We start from the raw sequence: 10881 nt of genomic DNA, 5'->3' as shown, positions 1-10881 counted from the left end.
AGAGTAAGTAGCAAGGTTGGGGACTGAGCAGCCTTTGGCTGTTGGGTTGACGCCCTGGACTGGAACCCAGAGTAGAGAGCAGGCCCAGGTTCCCCTACCCACCACTGGGGAAGTGGCACCAGCAGGGCAGTGAACAGAAGAGACTGTCTAAGTCACCATGGGAGTGACAGAGGATTTGAGGGACTGAACCCCAGAAGGGGGAAACACATAACAGGCTTCATGAGTCACGAAGAGGACACTGCGGTTCCTGGAGTGAGAGAGGGGCTGTAGACCATAAGAACAGTCATACTGGGTCAGACCAAAGCTCCATCTATCCCAGTATCTTGTCTTCCAACAGTGGCCAATGCCAGGTGCCCCAGAGGGAATGAACAGAACAGGTAATCATCAAGTGATCCATCCCCTGCCACCCATTCCCAGCTTCTGGCAAACAAAGACTTGGGCCACCATCCCTGCTCATCCTGGTTAACAGCCATTGATGGACCTATCCTCCATGAAATTATCTAGTTCTTTTTTGAACCCTGTTATAGTCTTGGCCTCCACAACATCCTCTGGCAAAGAGTTCCACAGGTTGACTGTGAGTTGTGTGAAAACTTTCTTCCTTTTGTTTTAAACCTGCTGCCTATTAATTTCATTCGGTGGCCCCTAGTTCCTGTGTTATGGAAGGAGTAAATAACACGTCCCTATTTACTTTCTCCACCCCAGTCATGATTTTGTAAGCAGTGTCAGGATGAGCTCCACCCTGACATCTGGTGGTGAGGTGTGGCAAGTTGTGGAAAAGAACTTCAGGGGCCGATCTCATTTGCATAGGCACACCCACCACGCCTAGAATGAGACCATAGCTGCCCAAATGGTCACTTTGGCTGCTGTGGGATCCCCAGTGTCTCTGTTATTGGGGCAGGAAGAATAAATTGTTATTACCCTGATTATGGGAACTGTGCTTGGAACTGTACGTGGCCTTTTGTTACGATGGAGGGATTCACCATCATCTAAGTAGCACTCGCTAGGCAAGGGTCATGGGTTCCAAAACTGTGTGAATGGAGAGAGGCTGGGGACAAGTATTAATACTGGGTGGCATGGGCCCCTTGGTGAGGGCCTTACATGCTGATTGCACTTCCTCCTCTCTCCACTGTGGAATATCAGAGCTAATTTTGATTTCATTAGAAGTCTAGTTATAGGCTGCTGAGCTCACTTTGGGCTGACAGTGCACCAGCACTGGGGCTCCCCTACTATAAGCTGAATTCACCTAAGAGCTGAAATCACTGAGTGTTGTGTTAAGTAGTGGGGGAGCCTGAAGATATATTGTGGAGCAGTTCGCGGGACGGCTGGTGAAGCGGTTCGACGCGGAGCAGTGTGTGGATGGCAGGAGCTGCTTGTGGGCCATGGAGCTGAGCGAAGGAGTTCGTGGGGCGGCTGGCGGAGCGCAGCGCAGCTGAGCGAAGGAGTTCGTGGGGCGGCTGGCGGAGCGCAGCGCAGCTGAGCGAAGGAGTTCGTGGGGCGGCTGGCGGAGCGCAGCGCAGCTGAGCGAAGGAGTTCGTGGGGCGGCTGGCGGAGCGCAGCGCAGCTGAGCGAAGGAGTTCGTGGGGCGGCTGGCGGAGCGCAGCGCAGCTGAGCGAAGGAGTTCGTGGGGCGGCTGGCGGAGCGCAGCGCAGCTGAGCGAAGGAGTTCGTGGGGCGGCTGGCGGAGCGCAGCGCAGCTGAGCGAAGGAGTTGGTGGGGCGGTCAGCTTCAGATCACGTAAGGTGCCTCTTACCCCCGTCCCATTTCCACCCAGGTTGGGAGGTAAAGCTCCGCCGATAAACTTTCGAACTCTGGTGCTGCCCTGACCAGGGACAGAGACTTTTGGGGCATTGGACTTTTGGGGTTGCTGGACTCAAGAACCAAAGGGAAAAGGGCATGCCCCAATTTGCCCGGGGTGGGGTTGTTTTTGCTCATGGGTTGTGTTATGAATCCGGGTGGTGGTGTTTCCCCAACATAATGCCACATTGTTTCTCTCTGTTATTAAAAGACTTTTGCTACACTCAGACTATGTGCTTGCGAGAGGGGAAGTATTGGCTCTTGGAGGCGCCCAGCGGGGGTGGTATATATTTGTCCCAGGTCACTGGGTGGGGGCTCGAGCCGGTTTGCATTGTGTTATTGGAATGGAACCCCTAGATATTGAACCCGGCCCTTGTTGCTGCCAACTCTGACGGGCAGAAGGGTTACAATTTTATAGACCGCTATCATATCCCCTCCTTAGTCATCTCTTTTCCAGGCTGAAAAGGTCCAGTCTTATTAATCTCTCCTCATGCGGAAGCCGTGCCATACCCCAGAAGGGTGGGTGTTGTGTGCAATGGCTGAACTGTGACAGGGCAGCACTGGAGTGCCCGGGGTACAGCCGAGAGCCAGGCGGTGGGGAAGAGCCTGTGGGCGGTGTCGGGGGGCAGCACAGGGGAGAGTTTTGTGACAGCGGCTGCACGGAAGGGCGGGCACAGAGCTGCGCCGTTTGCAGGGCTAGTATTGCCCGCAGCTCGCCAGCCTGGGGCCACGCGCGGCTGAGGGGAGCCGCCAGAAACCATCAACCACCCGATTCCCGCCGCCCCCAGCCCGCCCTGCTCCGCCAGGCCCCGCCCCCGCCCAGCCACGCCCAGCAAAGGAGGCTCAGTGGAGTGACATCACCCCCCCGCCCCCGCGACCCAGCCGGCCCCGCCCCTTCGCGGAGAAGGCCCTGGCTGCGTGATGGCGTCACGCGGGGCGCCCGCTGGAGCTGCTGACGCAAGAGCTCGCGCCGCGCTAGCTCGTTGGCGGGGGTTTGCGGCCACAGCAGCGATGTGGGGCGGAGCCGAGTCGCCGGAGCCGGGCGAGCCGCTAGTGGGTGGGTGACGCCAGCGGGACCGATGCAAAGTGCGGGGGGTCCCGGCGATGGACAAGTGGCGGCCGGGCGGAGATCGCGCACCGAGGGCACCCAGACCGACAGCGTCTCAGGTGGGGGCCCCTTCCCCCCCCCCCCCCGGCACCCAGACCGACAGCGTCTCTGGTGGGGGCCCCTTCTTCTCCCCCCCCCCGGCACCCAGACCGGCAGCGTCTCTGGTGGGGGCCCCTTCTTCTCCCCCCCCCCCGGCACCCAGACCGGCAGCGTCTCTGGTGGGCGCCCCTTCTCCCCCTCTCCTCCCCCCCGCCCGACAGCGTCTCAGGTGGGGGCCCCTTCTTCTCCCCCGGCACCCAGACCGACAGCGTCTCTGGTGGGGGCCCCTTCTTCTCCCCCGGCACCCAGACCGACAGCGTCTCTGGTGGGCGCCCCTTCTTCTCCCCCGGCACCCAGACCGACAGCGTCTCTGGTGGGCGCCCCTTCTTCTCCCCCGGCACCCAGACCGACAGCGTCTCTGGTGGGCGCCCCTTCTTCTCCCCCGGCACCCAGACCGACAGCGTCTCTGGTGGGCGCCCCTTCTTCTCCCCCGGCACCCAGACCGACAGCGTCTCTGGTGGGCGCCCCTTCTTCTCCCCCGGCACCCAGACCGACAGCGTCTCTGGTGGGCGCCCCTTCTTCCCCCCCGGCACCCAGACCGACAGCGTCTCAGGTGGGGGCCCCTTCCCCCCCCCCCCGGCACCCAGACCGACAGCGTCTCAGGTGGGGGCCCCTTTCCCCCCCCCCCCGGCACCCAGACCGACAGCGTCTCAGGTGGGGGCCCCTTCCCCCCCCCCGGCACCCAGACGGACAGCGTCTCAGGTGGGGGCCCCTTCCCCCCCCCCCGGCACCCAGACCGACAGCGTCTCAGGTGGGGGCCCCTTCTTCTCCCCCGGCACCCAGACCGACAGCGTCTCAGGTGGGGGCCCCTTCTTCTCCCCCGGCACCCAGACCGACAGCGTCTCAGGTGGGCGCCCCTTCTTCCCCCCCGGCACCCAGACCGACAGCGTCTCAGGTGGGGGCCCCTTCTTCTCCCCCGACACCCAGACCGACAGCGTCTCAGGTGGGGGCCCCTTCTTCTCCCCCGGCACCCAGACCGACAGCGTCTCAGGTGGGGGCCCCTTCTTCTCCCCCGGCACCCAGACCGACAGCGTCTCAGGTGGGCGCCCCTTCTTCCCCCCCGGCACCCAGACCGACAGCGTCTCAGGTGGGGGCCCCTTCTTCTCCCCCGACACCCAGACCGACAGCGTCTCAGGTGGGGGCCCCTTCTTCTCCCCCGGCACCCAGACCGACAGCGTCTCAGGTGGGGGCCCCTTCTTCTCCCCCGGCACCCAGACCGACAGCGTCTCAGGTGGGCGCCCCTTCTTCTCCCCCGGCACCCAGACCGACAGCGTCTCAGGTGGGCGCCCCTTCTCCCCCTTCCTCCCCCCCGGCACCCAGACCGACAGCGTCTCAGGTGGGCGCCCCTTCTCCCCCTCCCTCCCCCCCGGCACCCAGACCGACAGCGACTCAGGTGGGCGCCCCTTCTTCTCTCCCCCCCCCCCCGGCACCCAGACCGACAGCGTCTCTGGTGGGCGCCCCTTCTTCTCTCCCCCCCCCCCCCGCCTCCCAGACCGACAGCGTCTCTGGTGGGCGCCCCTTCTTCTCTCCCCCCCCCCCCCCCCCGGCACCCAGACCGACAGCGTCTCTGGTGGGCGCCCCTTCTCCTTCTCCCCCCCCCCCCCCCCCGCCACCCAGACCGACAGCGTCTCAGGTGGGGGCCCCTTCCCCCCCTCGCCCCCCCCCCGGCACCCAGACCGACAGCGTCTCAGGTGGGCGCCCCTTCCCCCCCCCCCCGGCACCCAGACCGACAGCGTCTCAGGTGGGCGCCCCTTCCCCCCCCCCCCCGGCACCCAGACCGACAGCGTCTCAGGTGGGGGCCCCTTCTTCCCCCCCGGCACCCAGACCGACAGCGTCTCAGGTGGGGGCCCCTTCTTCCCCCCCGGCACCCAGACCGACAGCGTCTCAGGTGGGGGCCCCTTCTTCCCCCCCGGCACCCAGACCGACAGCGTCTCAGGTGGGGGCCCCTTCTTCCCCCCCGGCACCCAGACCGACAGCGTCTCAGGTGGGGGCCCCTTCTTCCCCCCCGGCACCCAGACCGACAGCGTCTCAGGTGGGGGCCCCTTCTTCCCCCCCGGCACCCAGACCGACAGCGTCTCAGGTGGGGGCCCCTTCTTCCCCCCCGGCACCCAGACCGACAGCGTCTCAGGTGGGGGCCCCTTCTTCTCCCCCGACACCCAGACCGACAGCGTCTCAGGTGGGCGCCCCTTCTTCTCCCCCGGCACCCAGACCGACAGCGTCTCAGGTGGGCGCCCCTTCTCCCCCTCCCTCCCCCCCGGCACCCAGACCGACAGCGACTCAGGTGGGCGCCCCTTCTTCTCTCCCCCCCCCCCCGGCACCCAGACCGACAGCGTCTCTGGTGGGCGCCCCTTCTCCTTCTCCCCCCCCCCCCCCCCGCCTCCCAGACCGACAGCGTCTCTGGTGGGCGCCCCTTCTCCTTCTCCCCCCCCCCCCCCCGCCTCCCAGACCGACAGCGTCTCAGGTGGGGGCCCCTTCCCCCCCCCCCCGGCACCCAGACCGACAGCGTCTCAGGTGGGGGCCCCTTCCCCCCCCCCCCCCCGGCACCCAGACCGACAGCGTCTCAGGTGGGGGCCCCTTCCCCCCCCCCCCCCGGCACCCAGACCGACAGCGTCTCAGGTGGGGGCCCCTTCCCCCCCCCCCCCGGCACCCAGGCCGACAGCGTCTCAGGTGGGGGCCCCTTCCCCCCCCCCCCGGCACCCAGGCCGACAGCGTCTCAGGTGGGGGCCCCTTCCCCCCCCCCCCGGCACCCAGGCCGACAGCGTCTCAGGTTGGGGCCCCTTCTCCCCCTCCTCCCCCCCCACGGCACCCAGACCGACAGCGTCTCAGGTGGGCGCCCCTTCTCCCCCTCCCCCTCGGCACCCAGACCGACAGCGTCTCAGGTGGGGGCCCCTTCTTCTCCCCCTCCCTCCCCCCCCCCGGCACCCAGACCGACAGCGTCTCAGGTGGGGGCCCCTTCTCCCCCCTCCCCCCCCGGCACCCAGACCGACAGCGTCTCAGGTGGGCGCCCCTTCTCCCCCCTCCCCCCCCCCGGCACCCAGACCGACAGCGTCTCAGGTGGGCGCCCCTTCTCCCCCCTCCCCCCCCCCGGCACCCAGACCGACAGCGTCTCAGGTGGGGGCCCCTTCTTCTCCCCCGGCACCCAGACCGACAGCGTCTCTGGTGGGGGCCCCTTCTTCTCCCCCGGCACCCAGACCGACAGCGTCTCTGGTGGGCGCCCCTTCTTCTCCCCCGGCACCCAGACCGACAGCGTCTCTGGTGGGCGCCCCTTCTCCCCCTCCTCCCCCCCCACGGCACCCAGACCGACAGCGTCTCTGGTGGGCGCCCCTTCTCCCCCTCCTCCCCCCCCACGGCACCCAGACCGACAGCGTCTCTGGTGGGCGCCCCTTCTCCCCCTCCTCCCCCCCCACGGCACCCAGACCGACAGCGTCTCTGGTGGGCGCCCCTTCTCCCCCTCCTCCCCCCCCACGGCACCCAGACCGACAGCGTCTCTGGTGGGCGCCCCTTCTCCCCCTCCCCCTCGGCACCCAGACCGACAGCGTCTCAGGTGGGCGCCCCTTCTCCCCCCTCCCCCCCCCCGGCACCCAGACCGACAGCGTCTCAGGTGGGGGCCCCTTCTTCTCCTCCTCCCTCCCCCCGGCACCCAGACCGACAGCGTCTCAGGTGGGGGCCCCTTCTTCTCCTCCTCCCTCCCCCCGGCACCCAGACCGACAGCGTCTCAGGTGGGCGCCCCTTCTCCCCCCTCCCCCCCCCGGCACCCAGACCGACAGCGTCTCAGGTGGGCGCCCCTCCTTCCCCCCCGGCACCCAGACCGGCAGCGTCTCAGGTGGGCGCCCCTCCTTCCCCCCCGGCACCCAGACCGACAGCGTCTCAGGTGGGCGCCCCTTCTCCCCCTCCCCCCCCAACGGCACCCAGACCGATAGCGACTCAGGTGGGCGCCCCTTCTTCCCCCCCCCTCCCCGGCACCCAGACCGACAGCGTCTCAGGTGGAGGTCCCTTCTCCTCCTCCCCCCCCCCGGCACCCAGACCGACAGCGTCTCTGGTGGGCGCCCCTTCTCCTCTTCCCCCCCCCCCCCGGCACCCAGACCGACAGCGTCTCAGGTGGGCGCCCCTTCTCCCCCTCCCCCCCCAACGGCACCCAGACCGACAGCGCCTCAGGTGGGCGCCCCTTCTCCCCCTCCCCCCCCAACGGCACCCAGACCGACAGCGTCTCAGGTGGGCGCCCCTTCTCCCCCTCCCCCCCCAACGGCACCCAGACCGACAGCGTCTCAGGTGGGCGTCCCTTTTCCCCCCCCCTCCGGCACCCAGACCGACAGCGTCTCAGGTGGGGGCCCCTTCTCTGTCTCCCCCCGGCACCCAGACCGACAGTCTCAGGGCCCAAATAGAGGTTTTGCAAAATAATCTTGCAAGAGTGGTATGAAATTCTAATTGAAACTAACTTTGATTAGCTTCAAATTTTCCCTCACAGTGTTTGTGACCCAAATGTAGCAGGGGGAATAAGGTATATGTGCAGACTGCCCATGAATACCACACTTATGTTGCCTGAGCACCATGGGAAATAAAGATGGTGCTGCTAAAGCTCTGCTTGAGAAGAGAACCATTCTCCCTTCTGCTTGAATTCCTCCCAGAAACCCAGTCCTTATGGTGGGTACAGATGGGAAGAAAACCCTCTATCCAGCCTTGGTTCTTTCTGCTGGTGTAAACTCTGGGAGTTTAATAACAAGCTTCTGTTTTCCTTGCTGTTGAGTAATACTGAAATGGAGGATAGTGTTACTTCCTGGATGACATTTTATGATGACTCAAAGCTTGGCTCCTATCCATTCCCGAGACTAATACTCTAGCCAAGAACTGCCCTTTGACACTGCTTTTGCCGAGTCTTGTAGTGGGGATGAGATCAACATCCCCAGGATTATTTGGGAGGACGATGGTGCTTTGATACACCTGCAAAGTTCTCTTTTAATAAATATACATTGGCAGCAGTTAAAAAAGAAAAGTGGCTTGATTTTTCAAAGGTTCTGAACTCTTGCAACTGACATTAACTTCAGTGGGTTGCACGTGTTCAGCACCTCTGAAAATCAGGTCACAATATGTTTGTTTAAGGTCCACCTTAACAGATATTTGGGGTTGCCTTTCAAACATATAATACAAGCTATCCATTGTGATACATGTTTTTGTTTACCATCTATAAGGAATATGTACTGGCTACAGGAGGGCTCTGAAATTCATAAATGCAATAGAAATATAGATTAATGGGATAAACTGTACAAGCCAAAATTACATGAAGAGTAGACCTATTTTACTGTTTTTCTTTAGAGAATGTGAGAACAGGAATTTCCTCACACTTGTTATATATTGCATAACTAGTGGGGGCCCGCAGGGATCAGTTCTAGGTCGGATTCTGTTCAGTATCTTCATCCATGATTTAGATAATGGTATAGAGAGTACACTTATAAAGTTTGCGGACGATACCAAGCTGTGAGGGGTTGCAAGTACTTTGGAGGATAGGATTAAAATTCAAAATGATCTGCAGAAATGGTCTGAAGTACATAGGATAAAATTCAATAAGGACAAATGCAAAGTACTCCACTTAGGAAGGAACAATCAGTTGCACACATACAAAATGGGAAATGACTACCTAGGATGGAGTACTGTGGAAAGGGATCGGGGGTTTATAGTGGAGCACAGGCTAAATATGAGTCAATAGTGTAACGCTGTTGCAAAAAAAGCAAACATCATTCTGGGATGTAGTAGCAGGAGTGTCGTAAGCAAGACGCGAGAAGTAATTCTTCCGCTCTACTCTGTGCTGATTAGGCCTCAACTGAAGTATTGTGTCCAGCTCTGGGTGCCACATTTCAGGAAAGATGTGGACAAATTGGAGAGAGTCCAGAGAAGAGCAACAAAAATGGTTAAAGGTCTACAAAACATGACTTATGAGATTGAAAAAATGGGGTTTGTTTAGTCTGGAAAAGAGAAGACTGAGAGGGGACATAACAAGTACATAAAAGGTTATTACAAGGAGGAGGAAAAATTGTTCTTCTTAACCTCTGAGGATAGAACAAGAAGCAATGGGCTTAAATTGCAGCACAGGAGGTTTAGGTTGGACATTAGGAAAAACTTCCTAACTGTCAGGGTGGTTAAGCACTGGAATAAATTGCCTAGGGAGGTTGTGGAATCTCGATCATTAGGAGATTTTTAAGATGCTGTTAGACAAACACCTGTCAGGGATGGTCTAGATAATACTTAGTCCTGCCATGAGTGCAGGGGACTGGATTAGATGACCTCTCGAGATCCCTTCTAGTCCTATGAGTCTATGATTGTTGCTGTAATGTGCACATATTACTTGTATTTGCATTGACTCTAATTAGCTCTGATGCTATTTATGATTCTTCTGTGGAGAGAACTCTAAAAACAAACTGTTGCTTTAAAAGGTCATTTTATTGTGTTGTATGCAAATGCATTTCTTTACCTAATTTACTAATTGTCTCTCTATCTTGGTTCACATAACAGCACCTATTGCTACAGTATGCAAATAACTCCTCCTTCCCCCCTCCCCCCCCCCGGAGATAATCAACATGAAAATAGGCCACTGGTCTAATTGTTCTTCCTACTTTCCCTGAGATAGTTAGGGCTGTTTTAAAAATAAATAAATAAAAATTCTCTCTTCTGTCCCTTCTTGCTTTCACTTTTTTCACCTTCCTTGCTGTAGGTGTTAAAAACGATGGGGGAAAGGATTGAGCCTTGTGGGACGTCACAGGTGACTGCTCTGAAGTGTAGATGAGCATTTACTCATCACAGCTCTCCAAGCATCCCTAAAGGCGGGAATGGAGGCATATCAGAGCTGTTGTCTGAGGCAAAATAGTAGTGTGCTGTGCCAACTGTGTAAATGCTACAGACAGTCCCAAGACATCCTCCTATCTACGTATAGGGGGAGGTCATCCATCAGCACTACCAATACTGTATGTTCCAAGACCAGGCCTGGATATTGAATAGAAGGAGTCCCAGGTATTGGTGGTGGATAGGTGTGTTTGGAGGTGGCTCTTTCCTAATTTCATGGTTATCTTGATCAGAAATTGAATATTTCACACCAGGCTATAGTTTGTAAGATCTGCTGGATCCAAAAATGGTTTCTTGAGAATTGACCAAACTGCCCGGTACATTTGACTAGTTTCAGTGGTGGTAACGGTCTGTTACCCAGGAGCACCTAGCAACTCTGCAATCTTTCACCACTTGTTAAAGGCATGTGTCTGACTCTCAGGAAGTTATTTCTTTCAGCGTGTTTAATGTGCCTTTCTCCATGAATGTGCCGAATTCAGTGGGACTCAGTGTATGGTTGCTGCTCTCCACCCACAAGTGGGATGACTTCTGTGAAAAGTATGTTACCAGTTCCTCACGTTATACAGAGCTGGGTAGACAAAGCAATTTATGTTCCAGAAAAGTTCTGTGTAGTGGAATTTAGCCACAGCAATAGTAGAAGGAAAAGATCCACTAGGCTCTACACTGGCTGGTGTAGAATTTCTAGGAAATCTTTTTAGTTTATTTGCATCTAATCGTCTTTTCTGCCAAAATTTGTTTAATTTCCTTTTTGCTTCATTTGATGGAAATATCAGAAAAGTATAGTGGTCTGTGGGGCTGGTGTTGGGGAGAGGTGAATTTAGGCACTAGTATTGCTAGTGGCCACCGTGTGGTTATAATGCCTCACCAGCTCTTCCATTGCTTGGCCTATAGGACTAGGGAAAGTTTTTATGGTAATGTTTAGGTCATTAAAAGTCTGAAGGAATTCTTTTTTTTTTTTTTTTAAGTCAGTTTTTGCTTGTTTTTTGCTTTTCAGTTTTTAATATTAGGTGAAATTGCTCACTTTGTTGTTTTTCACTTTCAAGATCATAC

The 10881-nt window shown here is 58.7% G+C and overlaps 1 protein-coding gene across 2 annotated transcripts in view; it reads left to right on the top strand.

Moving 5' to 3' along the window:
- Window positions 1-2755: 2755 nt before the first annotated feature.
- CDADC1 (cytidine and dCMP deaminase domain containing 1) overlaps window positions 2756-10881 on the top strand; it is a gene marked incomplete at its 5' end in the record, with an annotated part of 28063 nt that continues 19937 nt past the window's right edge. The window contains 2 exons of one of the 2 annotated variants that reach the window (XM_084649439.1): window positions 2860-2960; window positions 10270-10368. In XM_084649439.1, coding sequence (XP_084505565.1) covers window positions 10296-10368 — 73 coding nt within the window. Of the gene's footprint in view, window positions 2961-10269; window positions 10369-10881 lie in introns of both variants that reach the window. The other variant, XM_084649438.1, reaches the window with a different exon arrangement.

Source organism: Lepidochelys olivacea, assembly GCF_965140295.1.
Source record: "Lepidochelys olivacea isolate rLepOli2 genome assembly, chromosome: 1".
NCBI lineage: Eukaryota > Metazoa > Chordata > Testudines > Cheloniidae > Lepidochelys > Lepidochelys olivacea.
This window is presented reverse-complemented; position numbering and strand designations above follow the sequence as displayed.